Source organism: Leptosomus discolor, chromosome 11 (assembly GCF_034619465.1).
Source record: "Leptosomus discolor isolate bLepDis1 chromosome 11, bLepDis1.hap2, whole genome shotgun sequence".
Taxonomy (NCBI): domain Eukaryota; kingdom Metazoa; phylum Chordata; class Aves; order Leptosomiformes; family Leptosomidae; genus Leptosomus; species Leptosomus discolor.
In genome coordinates, this window is record NC_141401.1 from 16,852,332 (window position 1) to 16,873,655 (window position 21,324).

The 21,324-nt window shown below is 45.1% G+C and overlaps 1 protein-coding gene across 3 annotated transcripts in view; it reads right to left on the reverse strand.

Annotated features, from left to right (window-relative positions):
- The window catches only part of ARIH1 (ariadne RBR E3 ubiquitin protein ligase 1), a 62,400-nt gene extending 43,227 nt beyond the window's left edge, over positions 1-19,173 (reverse strand). For all 3 annotated transcript variants that reach the window (XM_086471838.1, XM_086471837.1, XM_086471836.1), the window contains exon 1: positions 18,777-19,173. In XM_086471838.1, coding sequence (XP_086327964.1) covers positions 18,777-19,145 — 369 coding nt within the window. In that variant the 5' untranslated portion in view covers positions 19,146-19,173. The remainder of the gene's footprint in view (positions 1-18,776) is intronic.
- Between the last annotated feature and the right edge of the window lie 2,151 nt (positions 19,174-21,324).

Consider the following 21,324-nt stretch of genomic DNA (forward strand, 5'->3'; position numbering starts at 1 on the left):
CAACTCTCATCTGTGAAGAACCATTCACATCTATTCTTTCAGAAGACAATTACAGGAAACCTTACAAACACAGAAACTCATTTCTAGCAAGCTTAATGAAATTCCCAGAAACCCAATCTAGAAGATGAGATCTAAGTGTTGAGTACTTCCAGGACATGATCTCCTAAAGATGGTATCTTCAAACTTGCTAGTTCTTAAACACCACCAACTGAGCACTCTGAGAAGCTGCTGGAAAACTTTCATGCAATGTAATAGTCCCTGGCTCAATTACAGACTGAACATAAGAGGGCTGTTGAGAGAAGATGAGGACAGCAGCTAAATGGACCAGTCTGCCACCACCCATCCGTACTCTCCTCCTCTGCCATCCCCTGAGGCTTGAGAGGGAATAACACCATGGTACCTGTAGCCATCTCATGGTTTATAGGGCCAGTACAACACACAGGTGGATCTGAGATATTTCTCATCTTCCAAACACCTGCAACAAAACCAGTACTATTCAATCTCTATGCACCTCCTGAAGATACGGTCTTCACACCCTACAGCCCCACTGAAGCCACGTTAAGTGACTTTTTAGAATTACCCGCCTCTGAATCAAGCAAAAATTTACCCATTTCCTGCTACTGGCATTTCCAAGCAACTCTGCATGAAGCCAGGCCACTTCCCTGGGATACTGGCTGTCACTGCTGTAAACAGCTGTCCTCCAGCTGGCATTTATCACTTCATGGGACTTCCCGTTAACACACCCATAGGCTTCAGCTTCAATGCTCACCATCTCCTTAGCTTCCTATATCTTTCTTCAGCTCATTAACTTCCCTTCACACATCATCTCTTAATTTTCAAAATTAAGTTTTACAGAATTACTGAATTAGTACCATTATGTGTTGGCACCAAATGGCAGCTTGACATTATGACCTCAGTCTATAGTAAACTATCTGCACTTTACTGATTGTTTCTAACTCTGATGAACATACACTCTTTTAGCAGAGGAAGATAATAAACAACAACTTTGGAGAAAACTCTACTTCAGTTAATTGGTTTAAGAGACAGAAATGAAACAGTCGGCTGCTTTACATTTTCTCCAAGCCTGGAAAGTTTTCAGGTTAATGGTTAGGAGCCGCAACAAAGATCTGTTGTCTAATGAAGCTTTTAAAATCATTTAAAAAATCCTAAAGCAACAACTCCAGGATGAATTAGCAAATTTGAAAATGCAAAAACTGAATTAACACTGTAATACTTCTAAATAAAAGAAGACTGGATGGATTTGCCATGCTACTCGAGCGCTGGGCAGCACTGGCTCTCATTGACTGCAGAAGCTCCACCACCAACTCAACACAAATTAAAAACTTCATACGGGCTATGATCAGGGAAGGTATTTTCCAATATTTCAGCTACACTTGCTTCCATACCCGGAGATCCGGGGTTTCATGACAGGATACAGAGAGACATTAACCCTTATTTTGCATGTTTACTTTCAAGAACATTTTGGCTTCTGCTTTCTTTTGCTACAGTTGACCCTTTAAAGAGCAAAGACACACAGGTACAGCAGCCCTGTGAATTCGAGCAAGTTATGCCACTGTACACTCCTTAAGGACTGTGGAACAAGAGGTCTCCAAAGGCACACGCTTTCACAAACTATTTCTCCCTTGTAATTCTTTCATATTAAGGAGTACTATTGTTTTACTGCCCGCAAAGGCAGTACCACCCAAAGTACTTTCCTCCTCCTGGTGTCTCCTGCCACAACCAAGCCCAATGTACGAGGAAAAGCTCAGCAGATCCATGTAAGCCACACGAGCCATAGCTATAGCTTCTGGAGTTGCCGCTGAGCAACTATAGCTCATGTATTGAGAGAGAACCAAAGCGGGAGCACATGGGTGCCAGAGTAAGTTTCAGAACAGGTTTATTCAACCCATTGCCTCCCACTCATGAATTTGCAAAGAGTTGCCTTAAAAAGAGTAGGAGAAGGTGATGGTATCATTTCCACACAATTCTCCCAGTTTACTATTTCAGTAGTTCCTTAATATCTCCCATTGCGGAGGGAGAAAATAGCACACAGCACTGCAGCTAGGCTGTGGACAAGGTGCTATTAAAAGCCCCCAAAGAGTTCTGGCTACCCAGAATGAAAAGGACCCACAGGTTCATCCAGTTAGCGTTCAGGTCCCCGGTAATCATCAGCTTCCCCCTCATGCCAAACCTTCAGTCAACATCCAGCACCTCACAGCGTTGCTTCTGGTAGGATGACAGCACTGAAACAAATGGATGGCTATTTAGAAAAAGGAGTAACAGACCTCTGTATCCCAATCACAAACAACACACACAGTCAACTTCCCTGTTCATCCATAGAACACTACTCACACAAGCAGTGTCTACCAAGGACCTTCAGCTCCCTTCCCTCTTGATATTATACACCACTGCTCTTCTAGACCCCCAGGCTCCATTCTTCCCCTTCTATCATACATGACCCCAACTCTGTGAAAGTCCTCACCTCACTACGCTTCCTTTTGAGCCATCAGATAGTTCCTATACATATATCACAAACAGATCCAGCTCCAAACAGAAAAACTTGGTTTTCTCCAGACCACAAGCATCCCCAGTGGCAGAAAGAAGCACCATTTGGTACTTTCAGTCCTGCATGGTCTCTCAGACCAACAGCCTCTAGAAGACTAGAAAAAGACACGTGGACACGGTTTCAATTCTTGCCTCAAACCAGTATGACAACTCACTAATGCTGGGCTTGAAGAAAATATACTGTGTTAGTTCAAGCAAGAAAAAGCACATTTTGCCACAGAAAGAAATAATTGATACCAACTGAAGGCGGACAAGTGTAGTGACTGGACCAAAATACCTTGGCATAGCCCAAGCACACAGGTTGGTCAGAACCAGGTAAGAAATCTCTTCCCTTGCACAAAGTTTTAGGGACACCAAGGAAGACTCCAGAAACCCAGAACAGCTTAGCTATGCACCAACTCTATTTCTGCCTATGAGGTAAAGTACCAGCTACTTGGATTATTATTTTACTTTGAAATAGGGCAGTAACTAGGCAGGGCAGCAAAACATGCTCTTCAGAGCCTGCTCCAAAGAAGCTGCATCCCATCTGCCACCAGACCAAGAAGGAGCAGCTCAGGAAGTCTCTATTTCAGCAGCAACACAAGCTCAGGCAACTGCTAGCTCCTGGGCCTGCCGCTGACCACGCAGTGACAGGAGCACAACTGCTTGCGCAGCTCCAAGTGAACCACATAGAGGAACTGACCCCAGTTAAGGGGGTCGCTGCTTTATTTTAACCCGGAGCAGGATCACCATGTAGCCAGACAGCTGAGTTGGTGTAACTTGGAAAACAGGGACTTGTTTCCAAGAAAGTTGTTTGGGAAATCAGTCTGCTGAGAGCTATGTGTCACGCACAGCAAAGCTGGGTCTACCACATGTCAACAGGTTCCCCAAATAATCTTGTCCCAATGACTTCAAAGCATATCGGGGTATAATTTGATGCAAGCTACAGCCAGAGGTCCAACTTTTCTCCTCCATTAACCCACCAGCAACTTTAGCTTACATCTCAGAAAGCACAGTCCAGAAATACTGTTTCTCATCTTGAAGAAAAATGCAAAACTTCCTTTCCTCTTGCAAGACAGATCTTGAAGGAAGTGGCTGCTCAGGAGTGCAGTTCAGCTGCTAAGAGCACCAGGACCTAACCCTGTCTATATCATTATTAGTGTCTGGGGGCTATACTCAGCTGGGCTACCAAACATAAGATTTTGATAGTAAACTGTGGGAATACTGCCAATTTCTACCAAAAAATTTCTACAAAGACGTGTCCTCAACGTAACCATGTCATGAGCCTGACAAGACAAAAACACTTTTTTTTTTAAAGGTCTTTTATTAGTCAATGTTGGAAAGTCTAGAAGTGGCATATGTCAGGTCAGCTATGCGTCAAGTTGATAAAAGGAAAACAACCCAAAGCACTGCATTTGGGTTTCAGGGGAATGCTGTCTTCAGTGACTCAACTTCTGAATGAACTGTATTTCTGGGAAAGTACAGGTCTGCTGATGTGAGCTACAGAAACTGTCCAAATTAGACAGTTTCTGTTTGCAGGCAGAAACGGGCGGTAAAGGAATAAAGCTGGAAGAGGAACTGAATAATTGCTTTTTCCTTTAAGTAACTTTGTAGAAGTCTTAAAGTGTCTCAAAAAAGCTTTCCCTGCTTCTTCTTCCTCACTCAAATACACGTCAGTACATTAACTTCACCCTTTCACCATAGTCAGCATTGTACATTGCCAGATTCTGGTCCAGAGCCAGATTCACCCATAGGGCTGTACCCATTTCACAGGCTTGATGTATCTGTAGGAAACTGGCACTGTTCCTCCCCATCAGGTAGCAAAACCTCTGTCTCTGCTAGCTCCAGCTACCAGCAGCTTGCACAACATAAAGAACAGGTCATTTCAACCCTGGCCAGTGATGGTCAGCAGTAGCTGGGACTTCTCTGTGGATTTTGCTCACTTTTGCTGCTTTAAGTATGTTCAAAGGCATCACCTGGTCAAAAGGCACGGGATGGACAGTAAGTCTTAGGAGGATGCCATTAGCAGATCAGTGGAGGTATCAGAAGCTGTATTTCACCTTAGTTAGAAAACTGTACTGCACAAGAGTCTTATACCCACACAGAATGGCTTTCAGAATTTGCTTTTTTGATGGCACTTTTACAGAAGGTATCTCACCGCACAACATACCACAGTATACTGCGTGTCCCTTCAAAAGGCCAAACCATCACTTCATTCCTGAAGACCTGTTATCACGCTTCATTCACAAAGAGCTGCTGTAACAGAACAGTATCTGCTGGAAAAACACCTCTTCCGCTTTAAAAAAAACCCACACACCCACAAAGTCCTTCCTAGAAGAGAAGCCTATAAGAATTTTGTGATGTCAAAAGACTATTTTTTCCTAGGATAACTTGAACTGTGTAGAAGAAATCAGGCAAACTCTGAGAAGATGAGAATATTTTTCTGACACCCAACATCACAGAAATACTGGGAAGGTTAAATTCCCATTAATTTGTGTTCTTTTTCCATAGACAATTCCCATAGCAGGTCTGTCTGTAGGCTCAAATATGTGCTAAGAAAACAACTAATTGATTTTCTGGACTGAGTTTTCTAAGTTCTCTGCAAAGGTCTTGAACTGTTCTCTTCCTGGTCTCAAAGGTCCTTCCAGGCCATGACCAAAGATGTCCTCTCTTCAGACAGCGTGCAAGCAGAGGATCAGACCCCAAGGATGTTCAGCGTAAATGTGTGTCTCAAATGCTGGTTAAGTCTCAAGTTGTTGGGTGATCTGTCTCCCACCTGCTCTTGTTACTGGGCACTAACGGAGAACATCTATCACAGTATGCCCAAACACAAAGACAGATGAGTTGTTGATCACAGAAGAAAGGTATAATCCAGCCAAAGTGCACATCACCTCAAGACAACTGCCATTGAGTTGATTCCCCAAAATCAGTTGTTTCCAGGATAACCCCTCACAGTGAATGGAGCTCTACCCCAAACTGCACGACCAGCACAAACATACAGTCCTTCTCACTCAGCAGTTATTGTGGTGCTTGATTACACAGCGTCTTCCTCTTCTGACAAGAATGACAGCAAAAGGACAGGCTACCTCGTGCAGAGAAGTCAGAGCTCTCAGACTCACAGGTACTTGGGGAAAATATTCACTACACAAAAATCTTAAAATAACATGCCTGTGTCCTGAATCCTGACTTCCACTTCAGAACATTATAATTAACATTTTCCAACAAATATACAGACAGGGAGAAGAAAGTGGTAAGGCACGATAATTTCTTCCATGAGCACAATGAAGAAGCACCTGCAAAAAAAACAGCGAGTTAAATATCTAACATGACAACTAAATGAAAGCCATCCCAATTAAAAACTTCTCTCATGGCAATGGCCAGGTTAGCTCAAATATATTTTGATAGTCACTGGCAGCATGCAACTGTTACTCCCTTCAGAGACAACACGACTATGAGAAACACAGGCTTAGCTGAAGAATTTTTAGCCAGTGGCACTTCACAAGAATTTTTATGGAGAAAAAAAATCCTTAACATTCTTCCATCTTATCCTCCTCATGTTGGTGACTACCCAAGCACTAGGTATTTCTCTTCACTTCTCTGTCCCTTTCTGATTCTGATTTTGTCCCTTCCTCAAACCAGCACCCGCTTTTACGAACCATTCCCCCTTCAGCACACTTCACTTAGACACAAAGGAAATTTTACCCACTCACTGAAGCAGCAACACTCTATAGTACTTTAGGAAAGAAAAAAAACACCTTCCTTGGACTGACTTCACCTCCTCATCACTGCACAAAGCCCTAAACTTATTTACTGTCACATGTACCTGGCTAAACAAAGCACTTGGGTACACAACACTGTACGTCATCACAGCAGTCAGCCACCATTCAGTGTAGATTTAACAGGCACCCCCATTTAGCAATCCAGCTCCACAACTGGATCCCAGTTCTTACCACCACCTTCTCATTTCCCAACAGCAGACCCTGCCACGTATCACCTCTGCATCACTCAGCAGAAAGACAGATGTCTTGTCAAATTGCAACACAACACAAAACAGGAAGAGCTTAACCCTTTGAAGTATTTACTGGCTCAATATGTTTTGTACACACGACGTCACCTTGACAAATGGGCAGTAAACCTACCCCTGGGATGCCTACGCCTTAGTCTACCACGCTCAATCAAGCAAAAAAAAAATTAGCCACCTTAACACTCAAACTATACAGGCCCAGGAAGTCATTGCCAACACAGCAGCACCTTGAGGATGTAATCTTCAGCAACATCTTTACATTGGCAAAAGCCCCAGAGCAAATGTGGTTATAGCTTGTATCACTTCCCTGCACAAAGCAGCTCTACCTGCAAAAGCACTTTTTTCTGCTGGCAGAATCTGCATCTGCACTAGGAAAGTCTGCCAGCATTCTTCTCCCAACAAGCCTCTTCTAGCTCAGACCATTTTTTAATGATGACTTTGCAGTTTATTTACCATACTCTGCTCATTTAGTCTCACTTAGTTTTATAGCCAACAAAACCGAGCCCTGGCAACATCCTACTTTATGAGCCGGGATTTCCGCTACAAGAAGTAATTTTGCCTGTTTACACCCCAAAAATTTTTCCTCTGAGGGCTCCACAGAAGCAACCTTTCAAGAGAGAATACTCTGGAGGCATGAAGAGTTTAGTAATTCTCTTGTTTGTTCTTCTCCCCATCCTTTAAGAAGACATACCTACAATTGTAGCTGCAGTCTCTAACTGCTGCAGGTATTTTTAACCAACTACCCAAGCTCCCTTAAGTGAAGGGAAAAATACTCTACTGGGATTCAATATAGAAATAACAAAACGCAAGTCGTACAGCAGTGGGGGAGAACAGGAAACCTCCAACTTTATCACTATTCTCTCATTTAAGGGCTTTGAAGACTCGTCTCTACATAAACTTCCATTCATTTAACCAGAACTGTTTCTAAAGCAACTGAGTTAAACCAGCAAGTATGTGCAGACCCTCCAAAGGACCTGGAGCATCCCCTTTCGGTGGGGAACAGGAAACAAACCTGCATGTGCAATTGTGTACTTGATGGACTGTGTGCTAGCTGACGATACCCCTTGTTCCTTTCCTGTTAAAATGCTACTACCTATCATCAGACACTGGGCTTCTGCAAGAGAAAAAACCCACCTAATCAGTCCTGCTTTATAACCGATGTGAAGGCTAGCAATATGAATAATTACACTAATGACTGGCAGATAATTAAGTGCACTAAAAAGGCTGGCATCCAGCCTCTTCCAAATCACAGTGCTGCCTGCCTGCAGAGATACCCTGGCAAGCAATAGCAGGACTCCAGTGAGGGGAATTACGCTGTGGAACATGAGGATGACAAAGATCCCAGACATCCCCAAGCACCCTCCCCTCCAGATAGTTTCAGTATCAGCCATCCCAGGCATCGCTAAAGACAGCTCCAAGCCTTTGCACTCTGTTCCCCTCCTAGAAGCTATCATCCCAGCTGAAAAGTAAGTATCATAGATAGGAAGGTAGTTTGCAAATTGTAATGGCACAAAGCAGATGATAAATTCTGGAATTAAGAAAGCCAGCCAGTTACAAGCATTTTACCAGTTTCTCAAGCATCATACCAGTTTCTATACAATCTCTGAACCCATTTCCAGTACCTCAATACAGCATTCCCAATTGAAGGCAAAGTATCTTACATTTCTAAACGGCAATAGTCCAACACCTGTATCACATTATACTTGATCTTTGCTGTCATACAGAGCTACACTTCCATTTACTATCAACTGTCATCATCCAACATAAAGATATAGTAGAGTGCATTTTCAAGTATTAATTTCAGCACTTAATACAAATAAGGAAGTTTCAAACACATCATTTTACCAAGTAAAATAAAGAGAATTGTTATCACAGACCATGCTAATGCAACTCCAAAACATGCATAAATCAGAAAATACCACCTCAATTTGCTCAGAGTGCCTTTCAGTCATCACAGAACTACTACTAACTACCAAAATGAAGATGTCAAACATTTGTTCATCAGACCTTCACAGTGCTTTGAAAGTATTAATTTATTTTCCTGTATAGGGAAAATAGGCTGGATTTTACCCAAAAGACCAAAAACTTCACATTAACAACACCTACTGGGATCACTTACTCGAGTGAAGAGGAACGCAGTGAGAACCCTCATTCTTCACTTTAAGGCAAGGGCTTACGGTCAGGGCTTACTAAAGCCTAACAGAGCTCCCAGAAGAGAAAGGAAGCTGCTAACCAAGTGTTGGAGTGCTGCTCTTCCTGTCTTTTTTAAAAATTTGCTGTTCAGCCTAGCTTTAGTACACACTGAGCAGCGAAGCTCTGTCACTTCTGAGCACCTACTCAGGCCTTAGGAGGTTTCTCCTTCAGCTACCCTCCTCGAGACATGGCTTTTCCACACACTCTCCCTTCTTCCCAGAAGAGGTCCTTAACTCCTCTTCTTTCCAGACCATTCCTTACACCTCCCTATTTCTCAGATCCCTGAGCCTGACTAGGATGTCGATTATTAGGAGTTAATTCTTAAGTTATTCTTCCCACACAGGAAAGCTCATTGCAAGCGAGACTGTTTACTCATGTGCATTCTCCTGTTTTCCCCCAATCCCTCTTCGCATTTCTATCTGCCAGACAAAGGAATGCTGATTGCGTTTGTATTCTGTTACACAAGAGCACATGCAATCCAAACTTATCAGCTGCAGAGGGGATCAAGGTTTTGAAAAACTACCCGAGCTCTTTCAAAAGTTAAATACACACTAATTATACACTCATCCAAAATAGGCCACGAAAACATTGTCTTCAGGTGTAGATACGGAAGCTTTTCTTTTGCTGACAGCACAGAATTGGGCAATTCAACCACCATCACTTCTGGCAAATGGAGCAAAGCAACTGCTCACAGGGTCAAACAGTGGGCTGACTGATAAGCGTAGAGAAGAGGCACATTTAATCAGAGAGTTCACCAATCCCATTCATTACTTGGCCCTGCAAACAGCTGTACCCATGCAGTGAGGCAATGGGAACTGCCTAAGCCAAGAGCAACATACACATAGCCATGCCTCTGTTTCGGGCTGCAGGCACACATGCCTATACACCCCTGCAGCTCAAAAAGCACTGCTTGGGATGAGTATTAGACACCCAAAGAAACTCAAAAGCACCAGAACAGCTTGAGTTCATTTCTGTTTCACACCAAGCAGCAAGGGGAGCCTACCAACAACAGCCCATGCTGCCTTAGCTCAGAAAACCAAAGAAAAACCTAAAAGGAAGTTACCCAGAGTGAAGTGCTTCACTATGCAGTAAACTATTTCACCAGCTTCCACACGCACATCAAAGCAGCACAGGAACAGTAAAAATCAAGTATGTCCTGCCCTGATTTTTACATAATGGGGTTGTTCAAATACCAGCTACTTGCTCTGTGGCTCTGAAAAAGTTTTGCTAAAGTAAACAGGTCAAAAGCTCTTTGCCAGGATAGCACACTCACATGGCTTACTCAACTTACTCCTTCAGAGGTTGACCTAGCTTACTAATACCCAGCAGGAAGCAGATGCCTTCAGACCACTTAAATTTTTAATTTCTTTATCCTGGAAGAAAGTCTTTTCATGCTTTCTTCTTAACAGGAATAGGCAGATATTAAGTTTTTTAAAAAAAATATATATATATACACATCTCTATATATCTATCTTTGAACTAATACCCAAAGAAGCCAGTAATTTTGCCAGCTGACTATTTTCAAGTGCAATTATACAGATTCTTCTGGTTCTATGTTTTTTAGCATGTGTTCTCCACTTCAAGAGCACTCTAACTGTGCCCAAGCAGAACCCTTCTGAGCAGGAGCTCCTGCTCTATCCTGCTTATTCACTGGAAAACAGTGTTTAGAGTCTGCACCCCTTATCTGGTGCAACAACATACAAAACATTACTCCATCAAGCACAGACAATTTTTCTGAAGAGCTATAAAGGCAATAAGCGAATATCCAAGCTTTTAAATTCCAACGTTGGAGATTACCTCCCTCTAGCTCCCAAAGTCTTCAGATCACAAAGCAATCAAAGCTTGATCCCTCGTGAATTAACATGCACCCTCCCTGGATAAAAAGGCCCATTCATGGTGTCCCAGAACATGGAGGGTGCCTCGGACCAGGAAGTCAGGCAGAGAATAGAGTAAATCACAGCAAAAAACTTTTCTGTCGTGCCTTTATGCTTCAGCCACAAGTACTTTCCCAGAAGACCTAATTTTGAAGCAGATGGCCAAGACAGGATTGCATTGCTCAGCCTGGGCAATGAGAGGTCCCACATGGTGCTCTGGGGTGTAAAAGTTTTAACTGAGGAAGATACAAAACCAAGAATGCCTTAGAAGAACATTGGGAGGAAGGAACTTAACGTGCCAGCATAAGTGGGCACCAGCTAGAAACCATCAGTGGCTCAGAAGAAGGCCAAGAAGCCAAGTTTTAGGTAGGTGGTGCACAGGCTACCATCCAATTACTCCTAGATTATGGCCAAGAGCCACCTGCTCACAAGGCTTTAAGTTGCTCCCTTGACCCCAGCAGCAGTCTTTAGTTCCTCTCCCCAAAATACTCGCAGAGGACCACAATCTCTTGCCATTACACAGACATGCCCGTCAGGCAACAAGGACAAGGCATACACCATTAACACAGTCATGGAGAAGTAGCACTTGACACCTAAGCCATCTGGGCTCCATGCTTGCCCAAAGGGAGGACACCAAAGGGATACATGTGTCCCTCCCAAGCCAATTCTTTCAGATATTTTTTTTTCCTTGCTGGATAGTAGCAATGTCTAATAGCTCTCTCATCAGCTCTCAAACACCCAAAACAGCAGGCAAGACCACTGGCACTGCCAAAAGGCACCACGATTGTCAAGACACTTGCACAGGGCAGGCCAACACGTCCAGAAGCAAGCAGCTAAGCTACAACAGGAAGCAGCAAGGTTTTTTGAGAAGTATTTAAATAGCTTATTAGCTTCTTCCTTGTTCCAAGTGACTTAAATACTGTTGAAAGTATCTACATAAGACTTTGAACCCAAAATGATTCCTGACATTTGGCAAAAGTCCTCAGTCTATAAAAACAAGCAGAAGACATGGTACAGATAGTTGTGTTTGAGTGTTCTGTGCATACAGCAGTTCAAGCCCTTACCACAGTGAACTACTCTGAATACCAAAAATAATTCCTCAGCATTGCTACGCCATGTAAACAAGCAACCTCTTTTGAAAGAGTGTCTGTAGCTATACGGACATTTCAAATTCTAAAAAGGCACCGACTTACGAAGTACAAACGTTACAACACTAAGGTACACGTGAAACTCAGCTACTGAGAAAGCCTCGAATAGTCATTTTCAAAGCATTGATTTAAACAGTATTTCCATCACGGCCCAAGATCAAAAGCTAAAAGCAAGGTAAGGAATCAAATAGGGCCAGACAAACTCAAGGTTTTCAACACTCCCAACAGCAATGGGATGAAGGTATTTAAATATTAGCACAATTTCCATTATCAAATTAAAAAATAAGTTGTTTTTTTTCTCCAATGCATGCAGAGATGCAGAGTCAGTCTGTTCCTCATCACACTGGAGCCTCCTGCACCGATACCCTACACGAGCTCGGCAGACCTCTCCCAAACACTCAGGCATCTGTATTCAGCGCTACACTCAAATGCACCATTTGGCATTACTGAGTAGCTACAAACCCTCTGTGTGTGTTTTACAATAAATGAGGCTGCAATTTTCTTGCAATTGCTGAAGCTACTGAATGACTTTATGAAATTCAGCAGCATTATATGCTTGTATACAGGCAAAAGCCTCCAAACATGCTTTATGGCTGCCAATAATAAACACAGCATAGCCAGCCACAAACAACAGAAAACATCACTTGCAATATTTTTAGATCCCTGAAACACCAAAAGTAACCCAAGTCCGGAGGACTGGAAGCATGACCCTGAACAGGTAAGTTACAGACTCAACTACACATAGGGGACTTTCAGCCTTCACTGTTACTTGCCATGGAAGGTCATGACAAATTTGGGATTCTTCTCCCAGTTACCAACCATTCAAAACTGAATTTCCTAAGCAGGGGAATGAGCAGCTAAATTCTCCAGAAAGAAAAGGCTCCTACAAATTATTTCTGTATGAAAACCTTGACTCACTATTGTAACACGAGCACAGCTTGGCGATCAGCTATCGCTTCCTTAAACTGCTCTATTACATCTGGCTCCAAACAGAATCACATTCTCATTTACTTTATCTCATTCATGGAGTAAAGGGAAAGAGACGTTTTCAAAATAGAAAACTGAAAACAATTCAACAGGTGTCAAGGACACTTGAGGAGGTCCTGTACAGGGAGCTCCTTTTAATTTACGAGTTAACAGCATCACTTCAAACAAATGTTGAAGTCTTCCAGGTCTCAGTTTTAATCACAAGAAGCACAGACTGTCAAACTGTGCACCATGCTCCCAAATTTAACGTTGCCTGCCAAACAGCACTAAGCAAAAAATGTGAAACATTTTTTAATAGACACAGGACTGCCTTACACTTTCATACAACACCACAAGAACACAAAGAGCATCAGAACTTTGGGGTTTATTTCCTATTACAAACTTTAAACACAGGCAATGTTAAAACTAAGGAGTCAGAGCTTGGGTAAGTATAAAAGTGTAAGCTAGAGCTTCATTTTTAACTATGCTTTAACACCCAGAAATAGCTATTGTTTCACATCAAGGACCATGAATGCTGCAGTCTCAATTATGACTTCTCCATGGCACACCAGTTTCCAATTTATAGCAGAAATAACACTTCTACTTTGCATGGCAAGTATGGTTCTGCTCACTAAAATTAAACCCACAGGGAATAGCAATAACCGTATTTACTATTTGTTTCTTGCTTTTAGAAACACATGTTTAAGAGTAGCTGAAAAACAAAGTTTTTTCAGTTCCACTTTGAAAACATCCCCAATACACGCCAGTCCCCACCTGCATCCACAAGGCCCCTGAGAGACAGCTGCTTTGTTGTGATTTTTGCAAAATTAATCTTGAGACAAAAGAAACCAACGTCTTTTTTTTTTTTTACTCATGGCCAGCCATGGGATTTAAACCTGGCCTAACAGAAATGGAAATCTAAAGCACTAAGCAGATGGGTCATTTAAGTACAAAGTTTAAATTACTCTGGAGACTTTTAACAGAAAAACAAGACTTTTCTACCTGGAAATGCTGAAATTTAAAATAATTCTTAAAAAATTCTATTGTATGCAGAATTACATGTCTTGGCAGCCAGAGAACAGATACCATGTCATTTCCAAAAGCGATCGCTTATACCAGATGTCAGGAGTGCTTTCTCACAATGAGGTTTACTTCATTCCTTGGAAATATTAAATGCATTCCTGTTATAATGAAACACCTTATAAACATCATGTGACAGAAACACGGAGTTTAACAAAGCATTTCCTTCCAGCATCATAACATTTAGGGCCGCAACAAGAATTTTATTATCAAATAACTAACCACACAATAAGAGAAGTCAGAGGCTTACAAATTCACCTCGTGCAGGCAGCGCAAGCAGACCCAAATGCAAGAAGCATCAGCCTGAAGTGCTTCCGCCCACAAACTCCTACCTAATGCTTGTCAAGCAGCTTCAAGTACTCTGAGTTTTCAAGACGTCATCTCTACCACATTAAATACAGGTTTAAGCGTGACCTTGTACAACAGCAGCAATTCCTGTTGCTCATTGGCAAGTCATTCCCATTTTGGAAAACCCATTTGGAACGTACTGCCCATAGCACTGAATTACACCAGCACCGGGGAGATTTCCTGAGTTACAACTAGAAAACAGCACATTTTGTCCAAGCAAGTAAAGCCACTGTTTAATAAGACCCCTTTTGCCAAGTAACAATGGGTTCACACTTGCCGAAACAGAGCTCTATTTAACCGCAGGGCTGCAGCATTCTGGGGGATATCTGCACCACTCCTCAACAAATCTAACATTCCTCATCAAATCTAACAAACATGGCTTTGTAATTTAGGAGTGGCCTGGGGTTTTGGCTTATTTTAACAGCAAAGCTTTTACCAAGAAAGGACCTGATCTTACTTCCAAAGAAGTCATCCAGCTTCGTCACGTAAATGAGAAACCAGTATTTGTTACAAATGAGCTGATGTTACACACTACCTGTTCTGAACCTTATTTTAAAGCCTATAGTAAAAACAAAAGGTATTTTTGAGCCAGACTAGCTTTTGTCAGATCAAATGATGCCACCTCCTTCCAGAGAAAGCCCTGCTCACAACCACATGGCGGGCCAAGCACAACACCTGGCCGCATCCAGGATCCTGCTCCCTGCTGGGGGGGCGGGGGGGGAAGGAGGCTCAACTTCCTTTTCTGCGCTTTGTTTTAAAACATCAGCCACTCCAGAGCTTCATCCCAGTATTTTCAACACCTCACCATTACAAAGTCCAGAAAGAATTAATATGGTCAGTGACATCATAATGACATCATTGGAATGCTCCAGAAAAAGTTGACCAGAAAGGGGAAACGAACCCAACTCAGGAGTACTGAAATCACACAAGCTTGCAAGAAGGCAATGCAAACACTGGGCCAAACAAGACTAGAGGGACACAGATCATCATGTGTCCTATTCAGAGCAGAAATAAACATGCTATTCTAAACATTTTTCAAGTTTATTTTCAGAAAATCTAGAGCAAAGATGGAAATAGCAATCTGATAAAAAAACGTTAATGGTGGCAGCAAATTCTTTGGACAAAAGTTCAGAAAGGGACAATATGGGGAAGACATTCAACTGTGGAATAACGTCTTTGAGACGAGAAAGCCTTTTGTTCAACATCACCTCTATGTCTAAGTTTTTACAGGCATTCAGTAAGTTATTCTGCCAGCGGCTGGAAAGCCACCAGAAATCCACCTGTTTACTTTGACAACTAAAATTCAAAATAACATGTCAAATGACTCTACTCCAACTAAACACAGGGATATAATGGAAGCGATACTCTTATCTGAGCTGGGGTTTAAAAGTCTCAGCCAGACAACAGCACAAGGTTAAGGGGCTTATTCATACCCCTCTTTTTGCATTTGGAGAGGAAGGGGAATTCTTGTGCAACGCATGGAATGAAATCAGATTACAAGCATAAATGACAAACACTGTGCTAAAATCATCATTAAACACCTGAAATCCTACTTATGCTCAGAAAAGAAAGCGCAAACGCAAAATATTCTGAATATTTGAGTCAACTCTGAAAGCTCACTAGTTCACTCGAAGTTCAGTGGTCTTAGAAGGCCAAGCAATAAAAAAAGGTAACAGCTCAGCACCAAGCATCCGTCTTCAACAGCCCATTACACACTACAGTGCAAATTACAGGTTCTGTAACCAGTAAGTTTACCACAAGTTAGCTACTACTTCTGCATAGCCTTCATCAGATCAAATCCCTCTCCTGCTAAGTTTTTTTATTATATAGCTTGTATTTGGAAATGACTAAATGGATGGGAAAATAAATTTAATTTAGTCCCTTCAACTAGTAGTACTATCAGTTAATAACCTGTTCAAATGTAGTGTTTTAATATAGACAAAGGTCATTTAATACAGAGTTTTACCTACCATGGCTCAGATACCCCCTTGCAGATACTTCATGGCTCACTGATACCTTTTCCTTTCACTGCAGCTGCAAAGATGATCAACTGAAAAACAAAATCCTATTTATACCTTGCTCCTGGTCAGAAGAAATCAGTACCTTCCCTGATGAGAGGGTACAAGACCTACAGCTGAAGTTTTCAGGTATGGGGCACCTCCACATTACATCCTTGGTTGAACAAGTAAGTTCCCAAGCACTATAAAACGTAGCCGTAACCACCATCATTTGATACCAAGAACCCAACGTAGATACAGAGACCAAAGCCATCCAGTACTCAACTGGAACAAGTGAATCACACCACTGCAACGGAGGATCCGCAGCAGGATTCTGAGCCAATGTGACTCCAGAAAAGGTTTACTGAACCAGAAAAGCAGCAGCAGCAAATCCTGGTTGGGCGCCAAAAGCAAGAAAATGAACAGAATAGAGCCCTGTTAAGATTTCACCACCAGCAACAGAAGCTAGGATGAGCAAATACTGAAGCATCAACTGAATTCGGTTCACTTACCTCTGAACAGACTAGAAATCTAATGGCAGTAAGCTGGCATTTAAAAGCCATTCAGAGAACTAAATGTTTTTCTACGCTCTTCTGATACATTCCAGGGCTTAAGCTGATTTTAGGTCCTGAGTTACCCATGACATTCTAAACAAACTGGCTTTCTGCACTCTGCTCTGTTAAACCACGAATAACTACTGCAAACCTGACAAAAATAACTAAAGCATAAGCAGCAGCCACGCTGGTTCTGTGTGGGTGGTTGGCAAGGCTTCTGCAGAGCCCAACTCAGCAAAGTCCATCACAGGGTCAGGCGGCCACACTGAATACAGGAGCAGGAGAAGGGTCCCTGCCTACACTGACTTCTCTCTACTAGTTCTGCAACTCAAAGGTCAAGCACACAAGTCGTACAGCTGAAGGGCAGCATAAGAGGGGGGAAAAAACCCCCACAGACCCAAAATCAGGACCTTGTCTAAGAACTGAGTTAATGAAGAATGCTCAGGCAAGTCCACCATGCCAGCCAGGTCTGGAAAATCCATAAGCAGGAATACTCACTACTCCTCACTGGCAGGAACTTTTCCACCACTTTGCTTATGTAAAGATAGGACAAATGGTAGAACCTGTTCAACACAATCAGTATGGGTCACGATTTTCACAGTCATAGTCCTTAAATACAGACTCACCAATTCAATCGCTATTTCAAGGAGTAAAAACTTTAAGTTACCAATTGTTTGCACGTCTGCTTGCCATTTGTTTCCCTCCCTGTATTAGGATCAATAACTGGTAGCAAAGAAACATCCATACTTAACCATGAAATCTTCTTTAACCGGAGGATAATCAGCTAATCCAGACAGACTCCTTTATTCAGCTTTACATGTAGAGTGCTATCATTAAAGTTATAAACTTTAATTTGACTTAAGAAATGTTATTTACTAACTTAATACACAAATACATCTACAGGTGTTTGCATCAAGCTCCATATGAACTACAGTGGATTTATAATAAGCACATAAAGCAACATTTTAAAGCTGCCATTATAGTCACTGCAAGCACAGAATAGTTGGGCAAAAGCATTCACTGAAGCATCTCATATTTAAGTGGATTTACCAGCATTGGAAGTATATACAAGTAGCAAAGCAACTGCTTTCTGGGCACTGTATCCTTCAATATTTCTAGATTTCACTTTCTCCTGCTCTTCCTGTTTGTATATTGGAAAAGAAGTAGTATTTTCTATTTATTAGCTCTAACTCTGAATAATATCAAGTAAATGGAGAAAAGAAAACCCACACACTCTGGTCACCTGCAGAAAAAGTGAGTGACATCAGAAACTTTATGGTGAGCTGGAGCAAAACCTTTCCATAAACATTTAGAAAGGGATGTCAAATAGCTTCAGTGGCTTGAATTTTTTTTTTCCGAAAAGCTCAAGACCCAACAGGTAAGACTTAAGACACTTTCATCTGAAGACAGTAAACGTTATTTTGAAATCTACTTCAATTTTAAAGTGGCATACTTAAAAACTACTGGCAAAAAAGCTTATCTTTTTGAAACAATTGCTCATATCCCTCCTGGTGTTTGCTGGAAATAAACACGACAAGCTTCAACCCCTGAGCAGGAGCGCGTTTGTGTGGGGCGGGGGGAAGGGAAGGGAGAAGGCAACAAAACCAGGGCCGTGCCTGGCTGCCTCTCCTCAAATTCCAGAGCTTGCCATCGACTTACCGGCTTACCGAAAGAACTGGAGGGGCTAAACTCCCCCCAGCCAGCGTGAAGACAGAGGGGGAAGAGACAAAATACAGGTTACAGCCCACCGGCTGGAAAACGCACAAAGAAAGCGGAGCCCTTTTCAAGCCGTGAGCCGCGTTCCCGACGCTTCCAGAGCAGGAAACGAGCTCCTGGCCTGACCCCAGGGGCCGCCCGGGGGAAGGGGGTGCCGAGGAGTCCCCTTCTCCCTCCGCGGGGGAGGGGCTAGGGGCTCCCTCAGAGGGCGGGGGGGGGGGGGAAATCTGGGCCGCGGGAGGGCCGGGCCGGCGGCCCTCAGGCGAGGCCCGTTGGCGGCGCGGCCCGCCCCTCCTCTCCCCCCAGCCCGTGCCGCTCCCGGGGGGCCGCACCTGGATAACCTCGTTGACCTCGCGGATGCACTCCACCATGTGCTGCAGGATCTGCTCGGCCGTCAGCACCTCGTAGCGATAATCCTCCTCCTGCTCGGGGCCGCCGCCGCCTCCGGGGCCCGGCCCGCCGCCCAGCCCGTCTCCACCACCGCCGCCGCCGGGGCCCAGCCCGCCCGTGTCACTGCCTAGCAGCCCGTCGCGCTCTCCGCCGACGCGCAGCCCGGGATCCACCAGCTCCACCTCGCCCAGGTCCAGGTTATCGTCGGGCTCGTCTTCCTCCTCGTCCTCCTCGTCCTCCTCCGCGCCGCTGTCCTCGCTGCACTCCTCGTCCTCGTCGAACTCGTAGTTGTAACCCTCGTCCGAGTCCATGGCGAGGCGGTGAAGAAACGGCGGCGGCTCCCGCGGCTCCCCCCACCCCGCCGGCCTGGCTGGCGCCCGCCGCCGCCCCCCCACCTCCGGCGCTGGCCCCGGCCCCGCCGCGCCTCAACCGCCGCCAACAAAGGGACGCGGCCGACCCGCTCCGTCACCGCGCGCCGCGCACGCACGGCACGTCACGCCGCGGCGCGTGACGCACGGCGCCGCGCCTGCGCGACGGCCGCCATCTCCCCTTCGCTGCGCCGGGAGCCATCTTGAGTGCGCGCCACACCCCCCGCCCGCACACACACACCCCCTGCCCTCCCTCCCCGCGGTCCGCCGGCGCCATCTTGAGTGCGGCGCGGCGCCATCTTGAGTGCGGCGGGTGCAGTGGGGGCGGTTTGCCGGCTTCCCCCGCGACCGACTCGGGTTTGGGCGCCGCGGGGTGGCGGGGACGTGTGGCGGAGGTGGGGGCGCGGAGCCCTCCTGAGGTGTCCTGTCAGCCGAGCGCGGCGGGGAGGCTCTCAGCGCCGCCATTATGTAAAGAGTGGTGCGGTGCCTGTGGGGAGCAACTTGTGAGGGAAAATACGTTGTTCTGCCTCAAAATCAGAATAAAATTGCACTGAGGCCCTCCAGGCAGAAGTTCATGTGAAACCATGGGATAAACGTGTGCCTGCCATCCCTGGAGGGGACCCCAGCCATGCCGGGTGGCATCTCCAGCTCTGCCTTCTGGTCAGGGAGATAATAATAGCCAGTTTTTCACAGTAGTGCCAGGCTTGACTCCCTTTGTTCTCTGTTAATTTGGCATTTTGCAGGGGGGAAGAATACACATGAGTGGCTTCATCACCAGACCACGGACAGACCTTTTTCCCTCCTGCAGATGGCTGGGGCCAAGCCTGGAGTCAGCGAGCACCCCGGGCAGGTCAGGGATGTGGGGCCAGCACCATTGCAAGGTGGCCTTGTCCCTGCCAGGGCCTCTCTCTTGGACACCAAGCTGCCGACAAAGGGCAGGGCAGACATCAGGGTGCTGCAGGGGTTGAGCACCCTTTGCTTCAGCTTTCCGACATTGTGGCAGCATGGCCAGGGCAGCCCTGCTTCCAGTAATAGCCGCGCTCAGCCTGGTACAGGGGAGGAAAGCCGGGCGTATTGTTTGCAGCCGTTTGGGGAGTGCCAGGGACTCTGGTTGGCTTGGAAACAAGGCTGCAGCCTGGCCCAGAGGAGAGCCAGCTGCTACCAAACCCTCTGCTGCTATTCACCGCAGATGCTAGAAGTCGGCACAACCCTGGGAGGGCTCCAGGGCCACCTTTTCTAGTCCGTGGCACTAATCCTCCACTTCCTCACGCCCTGGGGGAATCGTTTCTTCCCCGGGTGAAGTGGGGCCATTCTGATGTGGTGACATTATTCACTCGCTCCGCCCGGATGAAGATGCCCTGGCGCCTGGAGGGTGGGGGAGACTCAGCCTGGCGGTATGTGGCGTAGGTGTGACGAGTTTCATCAGCTCTTTGGGGCGAGAGTCACCACGGTGTTTTGTGTTCGGGCAGCACCCGGCACAGCAGGATCCTGCTTCCTGCTCCTGCTTCAATACAAATACCTTTTGAAAACGGCAGAAAATTAGAAGCTGCTTCGAAGAGGGTGTTTATTTTCTGCTGGAGCATGGAAGACGTAATGACGGCTGCAGCGACACGGGCTTAAGGTCAGGGTGACGCAGGCAGGTGCCCTTGGGGATCCAAGCAGATTAAGTCTCCCATGACCTGGGTAGATGCCTCTAGAAACCTCGCTGGGCACCAGTCTGCATCTTCAGATACACAAGCGGCTCCAAAAATCAGCTCCGGGTGTTTCGTAGCATTGCAGCCGCTTCCAGCGAGCTTGTTACAGTTGCAACTGCCCGCTGTCATCCCCAAACTGTCATAGTGCAAAGCCATCCCCAGCGCACAGCCACGACAGCCTGCGGTCCCCAAGGTCTGCTCTGCCTGGGTCAGGAGCAGCACAGGGGGATGTGGGCTGGGCACCCAGGTTGCCTCACACCAAGCTACCTAGTAAATTAAGCCAGTTCCCTAATTACCCTACTTATTTGGAACGGCAAAGGCCTGGGCATTAATCATCCTGCCCTACATAAACATAAATAGCCCCGGCTTTGTTCAGCGCCGGACTTACCAGCTGGCCATTTGCCAAGCTGGTCCCACCTCACATGTCG